The sequence below is a fragment of the Electrophorus electricus genome, chromosome 5, assembly GCF_013358815.1.
Source record: "Electrophorus electricus isolate fEleEle1 chromosome 5, fEleEle1.pri, whole genome shotgun sequence".
Classification (NCBI taxonomy): domain Eukaryota; kingdom Metazoa; phylum Chordata; class Actinopteri; order Gymnotiformes; family Gymnotidae; genus Electrophorus; species Electrophorus electricus.
Window position 1 is genome coordinate 14,500,175 of NC_049539.1, and position 14,632 is coordinate 14,514,806.

The 14,632-nt window shown below is 40.2% G+C and overlaps 2 protein-coding genes across 3 annotated transcripts; one reads left to right on the plus strand and one right to left on the minus strand.

The window, feature by feature from the left end:
• Positions 1-367: 367 nt before the first annotated feature.
• On the minus strand, positions 368-7,953 carry si:dkey-33i11.1 (B-cell receptor CD22). 2 transcript variants are annotated; one of them, XM_027001098.2, is made up of 11 exons: positions 7,696-7,953; positions 7,105-7,461; positions 6,654-6,911; positions 6,133-6,402; positions 4,716-4,985; positions 4,006-4,275; positions 3,016-3,097; positions 2,880-2,928; positions 2,682-2,768; positions 1,731-1,864; positions 368-1,527 (listed from the first exon to the last, which is right to left on the minus strand). In XM_027001098.2, exons 1-11 carry the CDS (start codon positions 7,742-7,744, stop codon positions 1,401-1,403), a joined length of 1,953 nt encoding a protein of 650 aa, XP_026856899.2. In that variant the 5' UTR covers positions 7,745-7,953; the 3' UTR covers positions 368-1,400. The 2 variants fall into 2 exon arrangements, with proteins under 2 accessions (XP_026856899.2, XP_026856900.2); XM_027001099.2 differs by lacking the exon at positions 7,105-7,461.
• A 1,446-nt stretch (positions 7,954-9,399) lies between these two features.
• Positions 9,400-13,849, plus strand: dnase2 (deoxyribonuclease II, lysosomal). Its single transcript, XM_027001124.2, has 7 exons — positions 9,400-10,053; positions 10,317-10,412; positions 10,734-10,893; positions 11,267-11,357; positions 11,775-11,939; positions 12,748-12,975; positions 13,293-13,849. The coding sequence occupies exons 2-7, from the start codon at positions 10,318-10,320 to the stop codon at positions 13,670-13,672; spliced, it is 1,119 nt and encodes a 372-aa protein (XP_026856925.2). The 5' UTR covers positions 9,400-10,053; position 10,317; the 3' UTR covers positions 13,673-13,849.
• The last annotated feature ends 783 nt before the right edge of the window (positions 13,850-14,632 follow it).

Below are 14,632 nucleotides of genomic sequence, written 5' to 3' on the forward strand. Positions count from 1 at the left end.
TTGAAAACCAGATCAAGTGTTGGTTTAGAAAGAGCTCCTATTTTTATTTATTTATGTATTTTTAATGGCATATGGAAATGTATCAAACCTAGTCTATAACCATTGCTTTGTGACACAACTAGGATCGTGTTTTGAATTAAGGGAAATAAATATGTAAATTGATAAATGAATAAAGGAATAAATAAGTAGCTTTCAGCCACTTTTATGACTATTACACCATAGTTAGTATGCACTGTGCAGGTTCAGGAAGGGATGCAATGATATGCAGCCAAGGTATTATTGCAAGATCAATTTGATATGTGCTGAGTAAAGAGAACAATGTAATATTATATAACACAACACAATATTGAAACACTCAGCATAGGTCTATCAGAGGAGAATGTTTTAATGAAGGGAGATCAAAACAAATCGTTCAGTCAATCATAAACGGCTGAAACAGGCTGTTAGTTATTAGTACATTAAGCATTGAAAGGTTTGTGATACTTTCAACATATTCTCAACAGCAGATAAAGTTTAACAAAACAGTACCATAATTTTCAGTCATTTTAAACCAATCAAGGTTATCTATTATTTTTAACTTTGCATTAATACTGAGAGGTATTTGTGGTCTATTGCAAGGGACAAAATCATTTAAGGCAAGTGACATCAACTACCCTACAGCATGGAATCTAGACCTAAATTTTATACTAGCCTACCTAAAAGTTTAGAACTTGTAGAGAGTAGAATAGTGTTAGATAGGATAGACCCGGCAGAAGCAAAACAAAATCTAATGTTTTAATACACTGTTTTGTTTTGGAATCATAATCCTTCTTATGTACAGAGAATATGACTGTTGTGAGCATAACAGGTGATCATGTGATGCAGATTTAAAAGTATTGCATGGAAATCAGCATGTCCTGAACAGCTAGTTAAACCCAACAGTTCTAACATGGGGAGGTTTGCAGCATTTTAATCTAACTGGCAAAAACATCTATTTCCCATCAGCCATAGCAGCATGGCTTGGAGTGTTGGGATATCTCATATGAAAGGAGGTTCGAGAGTTAGCTGGACAAGCTCTGCCAGAACTGGAAGCTCATTCAACACTTAACCCAATAAAGGAGAATTCCACTGACATAGTTCCAGTTATCAAATTATATGCTCATTGTGAAATAAAGAAAGCTGGCCAATTTTACCAACTTGGGTTTCTGTATAACGTTTTTCCTAGAAACCAGGTAAATAATCTTGGAATATTTGTCTATGGATGGTCAATTTTTCATCATATAACCTGAATGACTTTGTTTCCTTCTCAGAAATTGATCAAGCAGAAAGAAAATAAATAAATAAATAAATCAGTGGCATTAAACCATGAAAGATACCCTGGTGGAATGAGGGTGAAAAATACTGGTGTGTCAGAAATTACACTAAAAATGCAGCTCTTTAGACTGCTGGTAAGGCTGTTTAGCCAGTACAGAGTAAACAACACTGGGTCCCTCTTTAGGCTCATTTGTGCCATCCAGTGGTAAATTTGTGACCTGCGCCTGGTCCAGACTGAAAGAAAGAAGCAAAGCAGGACATGAATGAAACAGACACTCAATGCAATAAATACTAATATGGGTAATAATTGAAATAAAAATTGGTGAAAAAAAATATTAACATTTGTATATATACTAGTATATAAAATTTTAGATATAAAATGTATTAGTTGAAATGTGATACATTTCATCTTATACTGAAAAGGTTAAGAGTGGAACCTGGGCATATGGGCGAAATGCACAGTGATGTATTTGAGATTCCCAGGATTCCCATCTTCTTCAGCAGTCTCGAAGGCTTCCTGAAGGGGCACGATTGCAGGGTGAACATTCTCATATATGTCCTCTGGCTCTTCCTACCCCAAACACAAAGCACAAGTGTGGGATGCTACAGAATAGACTGGGCCAATAAGTCACCGTGTATGAGTTGGTGCTAGTATTACATTACATACTGCTCAACAATTAGAGTTTCCTTATGTTCCCTTATGTTTCTTCATTCTTTTTTTCTATTTCTTTATTCTAATAAATATACTATATTTACTTCCTTTTAGTTTGTCATACAGTCTATATGTAGTCCACCTATGAACATAAAACAACAGCATAAATAATTATACCAAAAATATAATAATAAAATTTAAATTTAAAAACCATATAAAATCATGTCTGAGGACACACTCTGCAACTATGATGGGTTCTACAGGAGCAACACAATATTATTTTAACCAACTGAAAAATACCTGGTGGCTCAGGGTGTGAAATGAAAAAGTTCCCTTGCAAGCACCCCCAGGGGATTATTCACCACAGCAACTAATAGCTCTAGGCAAGCCCTCAAACCTGGTACATGTCCAGGAGTATTTGGGACTGCTTAAGAGGACAGCAAACACCCAGATACAGCCAACTGTCTGTGGAGTGTCTGGGAGTAGAGTATTCCAGTCTGGATTCACCTCTGCATGCAGTGTCATTGTGAGTGTGACCAATACTGTTACCTTAAAAGAAAATTTCCCTTACGAAAATGTGTTTGCTAATATGCTACTAGTGAATTAATGTTAGTAGGAAGCCTGTTAGCGTTAAGAAAATAAGACACAAATAGGTTTTGTAAGATGAACATATTGTAATATGTTAACTTTTGGAAGGTTGTCAGCAGCAACTGAAGTAATGCCAATGTCAACGCACTGGGATGTCCGCCATTTTTGTGTTCCGGAGTTGAAATGTTTGGGGACATTCAAAGAACAATGCATCCACCTCCTCTGGGGATCCCAGCTATATGTGTTAAAAGACAAAATATATAATTATCCTGATAAAGATATTTAAACTAGATCCCATGAATTGATGACAAATATGCTGTAATGCGAATGTTGAAAGTGAGAAGACCTGCTTGTCCTCATCTGGTGCTTCAGTGTCCACTTGGTGCATATTCTTACTGCAGGAGAATATGCAGCCCATTAGTTTTATCTTTAATACGGACACGGTTGCTATGTATCTACAACTAGATGGAGCAGTAGGTCACCTGATCATTATGGCTACCGTCAGCGTGATGAGCCCTAGGGACACACCCACTGCAGACGCCAGCGCCATCACCTTCAGCCGGCCTGTAATCAAGCACAAGAACACTGTTCTTATTGGTGGGGAGTATCAAAACGGAATCAGAGTAACAGGTTTTCTCGGCTCATTCAAATGAATAATGAAGCCTGTGCCGTATCTGTAGAAATACACTTCAGCATTTATTCAGTACAAAGGAGAAAAATACTGATTAACTGGGAAATGCAGATGGCTGTCTAAGAGGAGAGGAAGGAAAAAGGAGAGGAATTAGGAACAAATTTTTAAAAAAGAAAATATGAGAGAAGTCGAAGGGAAAACATGTTACAACTATGAAAGTGTGCATATGCAGCTTTTGATGTCGAAACCCACTTTGGGCTGTAGAAACTTTGTGACAGTTACATCATACAGAGCCTGCACTGCTGACCACAGATAGGGAAATGCAATCACATGAAATGTCTTACACAAGAGTCGTCTACTGACGATCAGCTGAATAAAGCATAAGGGACCCTGCTCACCCACTAGGGTTCACTGCAGTAGGTTTATCAACCAGGACTGCACTTGTAACACTCTTTGATGTTGATGGATAAAGCATTCTTGCTCCATAACTAGCCAGAACATTGCAGTAAACATGAAATCAAGAGTCTTTGAACATGAAAGTCTGTGGAAGGTTATTCTGATACAGGCTTCAGCAGGCCTGAAGAGCTCAGAGCCACTTTCTTACTTTATAATGTGCAAACGTATGTTTTATTATTACATTATTAAACATATATTACATTATTTTTACATTATCTTTGATAATATAAACTTCAAAACATTTTCTCATGCTACCACCAGCCTCTTCTGTCAGCAGAAGAACAAATGCATCATCAAGTTTACTGTCTTAAAACCCCAAAGTACATCTCAAGGAAAAGACATTTAAAGCCAGGTAGGTATAGGTGGCACCATGGAGCCCACCGACCTCGGACTCGGACGGTGAGGATTGGAGAGCTATGGGCGCCGATGCGGTTGCGGGCCTTGCAGTAGTACTGGCCACTTGCCCCAGCGCTGACCTCAGCGATGGTGTAGCTGGGGCCTGATCGGGTTTCCCAGGAGTCAGCAGCGTTGAGCCGGTGCCAGGTGTAGTTCTCCACAGCTGGGTTGGCCTGGCTGCTGCATGTTAGGGTCAGCGAGCCGCCCGCCTCGATCACACTGGAGGGGAGGGCCAGCACTGAGGTATTCTTGGGAGCATCTAAGAAAATGAGAAACATACAGGCAGCAGATGAAGAAAGAGAGAAAGAGAGAGAGGGAGAGGAAGGGGGGAAATGAGGGATAGAGAGGTAAGGATAGCTGAGAGTCAGAGATTGATTGATTGGTTTTTCAAGGGCTAATGAAGGCAGCCAGAATGGCGAAGCTTCATTTTACACTGAGAAATGTGAACTGCTTTGCCCCAGTGCTAAATTCTACAGCATGTGTGAAGAATGATTTAGAAATTGCTGTTCCAGTTTCCTGGACAAGATTAATATGATGATTTTCTATGATAATTTAAAAAGAAAATCCTCCCTGACATGTAATTAAATCCAAAACTAATATTCTTAAATACAATTATGATAATCCCATGTGCACAAGCACTAGAAAATAAAACACATTGCTATTGAGTCCCAGCTCAGTCCCAGCTAAGGCAGGACTTACACAGCACAGAGAGAGTGACAGAGGAGGACGTTCCCATGCCAAACACATTCCATGCAGTGCAGTAGTATTGTCCTTGATGATGTGAGCGCACACTGGGGAAAGTGAGGTTCTGGGATAAGTCCTTGGCCCAGGGCTGGCCCCCGCCCACCTTGTACCAGGCGTACTTCTGCACAGGCGGGTTGGCATTGCTGAGGCAGGTCAGGTTGACCGAGTAGCCTTCCACAATGTCACCTTCAGGGCTTAAGAGGACCTTCATGTTCTTGGGAGAATCTTGGTTTGGGTGTGGAGACAAAATGAAGACATTAGTCTTGTTGCTTAAGTTCTTACTGTTACTTTTACTGTAAAATGCATATATGCAAATAAACATTAAAATAACTTTTGGATTGGCCCCATCCTCAACATAACTGAAGCTGTGTGAAACTCATTGTACAAAAAGAGACCAAAATGAGAATCATGGCAAAATTTACTATAGCACCACTTTTTGGTTTTAATAAAGTTAGTTTTCAATAAACTAACTACCCTGATAAATAGCTTCAAACATAATACTCTTGGAAAACTGAAGTTTGGCATAAAGGTATAATAACAATATAATTACATGGCCTTAAAGATACAATAACAAATTGACAAAATTGGTATGGCAACCTTCAAATTAGTTCAGAGTGTACTAACATGTCACATGTACCTATTAATAGAGGCTATGTTATCTAAAAGCCTTTGTTATAGCAGTAGAATGACAGTTCTACTGAGACCTGCTCTAAATTATGAAAATTATTTAAATTAGAAAATCATTGCCTTGAGCACCATGGGTGCCATATAGATCGACAGATAGCACTTGTCTATCAAACAGCTGGAAATGTCAGACATGCCTTCAATAATGCATGTCACTCAATATTTGCAGTTCTAAATTTGTATGTTTGAACCTTATCCCAGTGAAGTTAGAATGGAAATTTGTGCCAGTGTGACATGATGTCCTGCCAAAAATAAAGATATTACACAAGAACCGAAGACCAAATGTCATGACAGACACCAAACCAGCAAACCAGAGAAAAAACAATTATACTTCTGAATGCAAAAACATTCAATTGTGTGAGCCACATGTACTGCTAAATACTTTAGTGTTGATATCAGGCCTATTTTTGTAAAACTTTGAAAGGAAAAACTCCCCAAAAGTATAACAACTAAAAATAATACAAAGCTAAAGGCATTTACAGTTAGCATTAGGTCATTAGCATAAAGTTAACTGTCCCATTACCCTTTATTAATTATTACTATAATTGTCATTTATTAATAAAACTTTCAACTTTAAAACAGCACTGTATAAGCTGCTATTAAGGTAAGGGTGCCACATATAGCTGTGTATTGAAAAGTCACTTAGGTTAATGGAGCTCTGTATTACCAATAGCAGAAATGCTCTTACAGGTAATGTTCACCAGAACTGGTTGGGAGCGATCAGTGCCAAGGGAATTGCGGGCCACGCAGAAGTATTCGCCATGGTCCCTGTAGTCCAAACTCCAGAGTCGGAGCTCCGGTTTAAAGCTGTCCGGCATGCTGCCACTCTCGCCCTCTCGAAACCAGGCAAAGCTCTCCACGGCTGGGGCTCCCTCGCTGCTGCAGGTCAGGGTCACCGAATCACCCTCTGTCATTGCCCCCCGTGGATTGACCTGCACCATGGTGTGACGGGGAGCATCTGAAATTGAGGGAGATAGTGCACTCACTTTATGATCTTGCATATAATTCTCATAAGTATCTGAAATCAATGTTTTGTTTTGTTTTGTTTTTTTTTTTACAAAAGAATGCTAATGTTGTTAATAATTAGTGGTCAGTGAACACAGTAGTTACTAGTTAGCACTATGCATTTTAGGCAAAGAATTCCTTTGATGAGGTTGATTTCCGATTAGTAAGATTACGCATATGTAGATTAAGACTTTTTCTACTTACATCCAACAGCAAGGGTGATGCCAGGTGACTGAACATTTTGAGGAGGTATAGGTCTGCAGTAGTAGGAACCAGCATGCTGGCTTTCAAAGTTATAGATTGTCGACACCTTGTCCACGTAGCCTAAGTTGACCCCATTCCTGTAGAGAGCAAAGTTCTTGCCTGCAGCTGCACATCCTCGAGCTACACAACCAAGAAACACAGTCTCTCCTGATGCAAACAGGTTGCCAACTCGAGCTGGATGCACTTGTACCTGGAGTTCTGTAACCAAACAAACAAAAAAAAAACACCAGTGATTTGCACTGTGATTTGTAATTTACAGTGGACCTTTACTACATTAACTACATGGTACATTATATGTTTATATACATTATATGAACAATATATGTTGCATAACTGTAACACAGTGCATCTACTTCTTCCAAAGGCACAGTTTGTATAATGTCCTCTGTACCTGTTACTGAAAGAGTAATGGAGTCAGGCGAGGTCCACCTGCCCTGATGATGGTCAGTTTCGAATCTAAAGTGGTACTGGCCGCCATCGCTTAGTTTGATGTTGGTGATCTGCAGACTGCATCTCTTGTAACCCCCCATAAACTTGATCCTGTCCCTGAAGGAGGGACTCACTAGACTGGCCTGTGTATGGTAGGCGAAATCACGCTTGCCCGCTGCCGTGATGTGAAACCACATCACCTGCTTGGCGCTGTAGGGAGATGGGTAGTCGTAGCGACAGGGTAGCGTTACAGTGGTTCCAGCCCAAACGCAGATGTCTTTCCTAGAGAAAGTAACCACCCATTTGCTACCGCATGTCCCTGAAAATCATTAGCAAAAAGAGAACTGGTGGTGAAGCCAGTTTAGACCATTATTTTTGATTCCTTGATTGCAGACAGAGACAACCACCAAAAGGTTTTTTGATCAATCCTATATAAATAGCATCTCCCCTTCAAGGGTAATAAGGTACCTTTACACAAGGTAACACAAACACAAAGTAACCAGACTAAAACTCACATCCTGTGAAGTGTTATTTGTTAAGTCAAAACAACTACCTGGTAGAACAATGTAGATGATAGTCAACACCATCGCAGGAGCCCACATTTTGAAACTTCACCCGTCTGTCAAAATTAAGGTTTACCCAGTCGAATCTCAGCAGGCAGATATCCGTAAAGACAGGGCGACCCCTGAGTGGTACCTGAGTCTGTCCGGAATCAGTCCAGCTCACACATGAATCCATACATGCTGACAATTGCTCCTATTACAGACAGCACAGAGAAAGGGAGAAAGGGAAGTGCGAATAAAACAGGCGAGAGAGGATGGCCATCCCCCTGTCTCTGTTGATGTGTGCCTTCAGACTGTGAAGATGCCCTGGACGCTGGTTCTGTCTTTGGCTGAAACCTGACCCTCACCTCTCCAGGGGTGTGTGCAGGACAGCACAGCCAAGCCACTGACATCTACAGCCCCTCTGTTTACAACCCCTTGCAACAACTGACATAGCTAATCGTAACCTGACAATGAATGCTTCAAGTTCGCTGAAAAATAATAAGATCTGGATATTTATTTTATTATTATTTTATATTTGTTTATTTATATAGGTTTATTCATTGATATGAGACAAGACACATATCGCTTAAAATAATATACAGAATGGGACAAACATAACACAACACAATATTATAAAAGCAAATGACTGCACTTTTGAAATAGAAGTACTACAAACATACACTTCCATACTGGACAATCTTCTGCCAGTAAATTACTGTAGACTGTGAATAAAAAGCTTTTGTGCTCTAACTCTGGAATTGGTTCCTGAGTCCCAAGAAGAACTTAAATGACCAGAGAAGACCTGTCCAAACAGGTTGTGTCGTTCAGCCACATTAGAGAGGAGCAGGCTGCTGCCCTCAGGCTACCTGCAGGCCTTAGGCCCAACTCTGAGTCTTGTCATGGCCTTGATCCTTACAGTCAACACACCTCTACTAGGGAAGATATCCGTTAGCAGGGACCCACACAGACATGAACAATACACAATCATTTAAACACATGGACAGACATGTTCACACACACACACACACGCACGCACGCACGCACGCACACACACACACACACACACACACACACACACACACACACACACACACACACACACAAATCACTGTTTATCCCCTAGCAATGTACAGGTGTTTGAATGAGCGGTCACAATATAATTGACATCTGCACCTTCACCTGCATCTTAAGTAACTATATGTACAGTTGAAATCCACAGAAATAGTATACAGGTCCATCTATTAAAGTTGTCATAACATGTTTCTGTTTGGTCCAGAAAGCAATTGCTCACACGAGATAGATGTTTGTTTAATAATATTTCCCATTGGCTCAGACTGTTCTTATGATATTACATCAGATGTTGATACCAAAATGCTCAGGAGCAATTAATCTCTAACACAGCATTAACAAGAACAGGGTGGGCATGTTCAAACATTGAGTGGGAAGTATCATGTCATGATAACAGGTGGTCAAACCCTATGCACTTTTTTACTTCCCTTTTATTACATCTGTCACCTTGATACATTGCTATGGCAGAGTACAGTGACAGTTTCTGTTTATTGCCAAATATATCTGTCTTAGCTCTATGAGTGGGTGGGTACTGGTAGAATAAAGAAGAAACACATTCTGTGGTGTGAAATAAAAGATTATTTATTTGTTTGTTTTCCATTTATAAATAAATGAAGTAAAATTTGAACTGATATGTTTTATAAATCATTTAAGGGAACTTGTCAAATCATCCACATAATAAAAATAACGAACTGTAACAGCTACAGTCTTCTGTTATTCATCTCCAGATACAAGTAAACCACAAATATAATATTAGCTGATAATGGTTACGTAGCTATACGCAGAAGGTGTAAATAATAGGCCTGCGGTTACAAAGAAGGTGAATGATCTCGCTATGGTCCTGTAGCTACATGCTTCTTATAACCAAGGCGCCTAGCTAGTGTGCATGATTCTCACGGTAATTACTGCGTCCTAAACGCGTGTCGTGTACTTAGACGTCAGCGTGCAACAATGCTCGCGCACCCTGACACTTCGTTCCCAGAATTCCCTTAACGGGCACTCGGACACTAGGAAGAATTCCGTCGGTGTTTATAGAATCGCAAGTTACATCGATTTTTCCGGTTTGCACACTCAGAAAGTACATATCACCTACCATAAAAATGTAGCACTGAACCTGAACTTGTGACACTGCCGCAAAATGGGGATGTAAGCTTAAGTCTCGCATATGAATCAAGTTTCGAGTGTAGTTAAAAAAAATTTTTTTTTTTTAAAGCCACGTGAAAAATAATAGCAAGCAAGTTCTGAGTGGCATACATGGGAATGTAAGTCGAAACAATCTGACAACTCAGTTCGACAAGGTAAGTTTAATAAGAGCGCGTGCTACTAACCTGAATATTGTGCGGTACGGTGGTCTGTTTATAAAACTCGAGGGCTAGCGATAACATTAGCAAAAGTTAGTTCCTGCTTAAAGACTCGGTGATTTGAAGATTGCTGCAGTGGCAAAGAAATCGGTCGAGAAAAGGCAGCCATCAATTTGGCTGGTTTTTAATACATTGTTGTTACGAGCTTATTAAGTTGCACTAATGTGTCAAATATATTTTCATATTGCTTTCGTTCTCAGAATGTTCCTTTTCGTTCTGTTACTTCTGGTTCAGCCAGCAGAGAGCAGCAATTCGTCAATATCCTGCTATGATGACCAAGGAAATGCTGTTGACTGGTTGGTTGTCAGTTAACATATTTTAAAAACTATTTCCATTCATCCCTCAAGATATATGACAGATTATATCTGAATTCTGAATACATGCATCTTAATTCATAATTAAGTGCACTTCCTGTAATACACCCACATCTTCACACAGATGCACACTCACCCACATTGTGTCAGTGAAAGGCAAGTTAGTGGTTAAAGTGTCAAGTTAAAGGACATGCTCATTTGAAATTGCGTTCCTTATGCATTCACAATCATTTTCACAGCAGCACCAACACAGAGCCTAAATCCTAAGACTTTTCTGTGTCTCATTTTCTTTTATTTCTCCAGGTTTTACCTTTACAAACTCCCCCGTCTGCACGAAGAACCACCAGAACAGGGTCTGAGGTACCTACTGCTGGGGGAACAGAATGAGCAATGGGTGGATGGTAGCGTGCTGGTGGGAGATAGCACAGGTGCCCTGGGGAGGACTGTGAGCCCACTTTACGAGGTAGGCAGGCCGTACCGCACAGTTTGTAGTCCCAGTTGCACTGGCAGTAATTAGTTTCACTTTTGTGTTTTTTCCCCCACAGTTGTAATTTTGCTGACAAGAATCTAGGTTTTCTTTTTTGTAGAACTGAAATTTTGACTGAGGGCACATGTTTAGGTTGTAACTCAAAAGTATGTTTTCTTATTTGTCTGATTTATGCAGCTGCAACCATGAGCTCAGAATGCTGCATCCATGAGCTCTTATTTTTATACTGTAATACCACTTTACGTAGATGTTTTTCTTTTACCACATGCATGCTTATCATAGGGCCTTTAGCGAGAGATCTCCAGTGTACTGGAAAATACCAGGTGTGTGTTGGTGTTTCATTTTGCAGAAAGGTGAACTTGGATATATCCTGTACAATGACCAGCCACCAGAACAGCACAGTGTGGACAATGAAGGGAGGCGTGGAGGCCACACCAAAGGTGCGGGAGGAGAATGACAAATACTTTTTGCTGTAGATTTCCTCATAGATTTGGAAATCCTTAAACCTGCAGTAGAGATGCACTGATAAGTACTGATAATGCACTAAAGAATAATTATTTGTGTGATGGATTTTCTATGCATGCAGGTTTATTCAAGCCTGTCAATGTATTTTCTTGTTTTAATTTTGCTTTGATTGAATATTTCAAATTTTAAATATTAAGCAGTGGCAATTGGCAATAACTTCAGTGATTTTTTGTAGTCTAGGCTTAAGCTTCTGGGTCAAGGCAATTGAACTCATTTTTGCTCTTGTGTTTAAAAACTTGGCTTTTTGGTGCTGCAAACATGACTGCAGTTTGTGGGGGTGAAGTGTAAACCTTTGTGCTGTCTTCAGCACACCTTGCTTCCATCTGTGCCAGGCATCGTCCTCTTCGACAGCAGCCAAGGTTACTGGTTGGTCCACAGCACGCCCCACTTTGCGCCGCGGAAGGCCGAGGGGCGCTTCTCCTACCCCAGCAGTGGCATCCCCAATGGGCAAAACTTCATCTGTGTCACCTACCCTCTCAAGCGCTTCGAGACGATAGGTGAGGCTCCGGAGTGTAAGGACATTCAGGAGAATTCAACTGAGCCAGACTGTAGAGCTCAATCAGACATGATTTGAATATAGGGACGTTCTGTTTGCATGACTCCAATGCAGAGCAGGTTCAGTGCAGAATTGATGTTGCTTTTTTAAAATGTCTGATGCCATCTTCTACTCTGCCTGTTTCTGTGGAGCATCATGGAACCCTCTCCATTGATCACTTAAGCTTAAAGAGCAAATTGCGCAATAGTGTGCTGTTGCCATAGTTACTGAGAGTGTAATTCATTTAAAATGGCACTGTAACCATAGTGACAGTGCCATTCTTTTTGAGCCGCAGGTTAGGCTTTGTCATCAGGTGTGTATTATTGTACTGGTGACACTTCAGTATTTCACCACCATATGTTGTTGTGATTGTGACTTCTAACGGTTTCGATTTGATTGCAGTCTGTACAGAATTGTCCACACAGATTGCCAGTTTAACAGTGAATATTATTGGTTACTGCAGTCCAAACATTATACATTATATATTATTTACAATTAAATATCTGATACTATGCAAAAAGATAAACAGCAAATATGCCGTAAGACATTTAATGCTACACAAATGACTCCTGCAAAAATTAATGCCGCCCTCTGCTTTGAATATTAAAATAAGTTTCTTTATAAAGCATAACTGTTATTACACTGCATTCCTTTCTTATAAACAAATACACAAATTATCAAACTACATTGTAAATGGCCTGATCATAAACATCAGGCTAGCAGCTCCAAATCTACCAACCACATGTTTACGATTGTGATGTTTTCATCAGGTCAGCAGCTCAAAATCAACCAACCTCATGTTTACGACTGTGATGTCCCAGAGACACTGGCCACCTCGGTGCCCACTATGCTTCAACTATGCAAAGAGAGCAAATGGGGGCGGGGCAACTACAGCACCTCACCTGCTTCCTACTCCTCAGCCAATCAGAGCGTCTCCCTCTTGTCACTGGCTGGGCAGGAGTTCATCAGCTTTGCTAAAGGAGCTTCTTTCAAGGATGGTAAGGCTTTTATTTGACTCAGGTTAGCATCATTCTGCAGAGAGAATAGGAATTAAAGCAAAAACTATAGTATATTCCTTTAATATCAGTGCCAAATAGTTCTAGAATAACCTGTTTGAATAAATTCATAGCAAAGACTGCTCATGCCGCTCAAAGGAGTGAGGAAACCACAATTAACTTGCTCTAACATAATTTGAGAGACGTACTATTGTGTTAAAACTCTTTTGACTCCATTCTTTTGATCTTGTTCCTGTCTATGCGCCCACGCAATCCACTTGGTGTTGTTAAACTAAACATCTCCGTGCTGTCATGCCCAGACCTGTACCACTCATGGGTGGCTCCAACTTTGCAGTCTGACCTGCTGGTGCAGTTCTGGCACCGCTCCACCGGTGTCCTCTCATCTGACTGCTCCCCCAGCTGGACGGTGCTGAATGTACACTTCATCTCACCTGGCGGGCAGATCACCTTCAAGACCACAGAGGACCATTCCAAGTGGGCAGTGAGTGCTGCAGGGGGCGGCCCTGGGGGCTGGGTCTGCGTTGGGGACATCAACCGAAATGAGGCAGAGGAGAATAGAGGGGGCGGGACAGTGTGCCATCTGAACGCCGTCGTGTGGAAGGCATACCGCACAGCAGTGCTGCAGTGCGATTTGTGTACGGGGGGGGTGGGGGAGTGTGACACTTCTCTGTATCACTGACTCTTAGAGAGAGAGAGAGAGAGAGACAGGCCTATGTGTAATCCATAGGGTGTAAAAACCATTGGTGCACATACTACTGGTTTTCACTGGTTATTGTAGTTTGCCATTGATTTATTGTAGTTTGCACAATAATGATATTCTACAGAATAATAACAAATACATAACATATAAAGGTGATTTTTGTATTGTTTTTCTCATGGGATAAAGAAATTAAAAGCTTTAATGTCTGTTTTTTTCACTTGTCATTTTAATAAGCAAGTGTAAGATTACTGCAATATCTCTGCTAATATGATAATCAGATATGCCTTTTGTTTATTAAAATTAACACTGGAGGTGGCAAGTGATCATCTGTAAGGGCTTGAACTGCAGTTAATGCACTTTTGAAACTTTGATTTTGAGGTCTTTTTGAAACCATACCATTTGTATTCTTTATAAGTATAGCTTTTGGTTAATATTTGAGCTTTTGGTATGGGACGTAATCAGAACTATTTAAAAAGGCATATTTAGTTTTGATTTGGCAATCATATCAGATGCTTTTCTGGGATTTGTTGTTCTGCGTGTACAAAGACACACTTTTTAAAATAAATGAATGTCGGGTGAATAGAGATCATAGAAAGATCTAGGACACTTTGTGAAACCTGATGCAGACAACTATCGGTGGTGTTCCGACTGGTGTACAAACAAATTTTTGAAAGAATTACAGCTCTTAAACCTTAGGAATCGGTCACTACATATTACATATTGCTGCACACTTTAATAATTAAACAAATTTTTTGTTTGTTTGTTGTCAATATTGAAAACTAAACCTTCTCACACAAGCATTAAATGCACCCTCCCCCCTTTAAAACAATAAATGTTTCAAACAGTATTTTTCTAAATGTATATTCATGTATACTGAAATCCATTAAGTAATTAGAGAATTATATCTTTCATTGTCTTGGCCCTATACTTGAGCACCTT

Coding starts and splice junctions, on each gene's coding strand:
- si:dkey-33i11.1 (XM_027001098.2), bottom strand. CDS start 7,744: ATGTGGGCTCCTGCGATGGTGTTGACTATCATCTACATTGTTCTACCA. Junction 4,986..6,132: donor AGTTCTGGTGAACATTACCT/GTAAGAGCATTT, acceptor ACCCAAACCAAG/ATTCTCCCAAGAACATGAAG. Junction 1,865..2,681: donor CAAAAATGGCGGACATCCCA/GTGCGTTGACAT, acceptor TGTTTGGGGTAG/GAAGAGCCAGAGGACATATA.
- dnase2 (XM_027001124.2), top strand. CDS start 10,318: ATGTTCCTTTTCGTTCTGTTACTTCTGGTTCAGCCAGCAGAGAGCAGC. Junction 10,413..10,733: donor CAAGGAAATGCTGTTGACTG/GTTGGTTGTCAG, acceptor TTATTTCTCCAG/GTTTTACCTTTACAAACTCC. Junction 11,358..11,774: donor GCGTGGAGGCCACACCAAAG/GTGCGGGAGGAG, acceptor CATCTGTGCCAG/GCATCGTCCTCTTCGACAGC.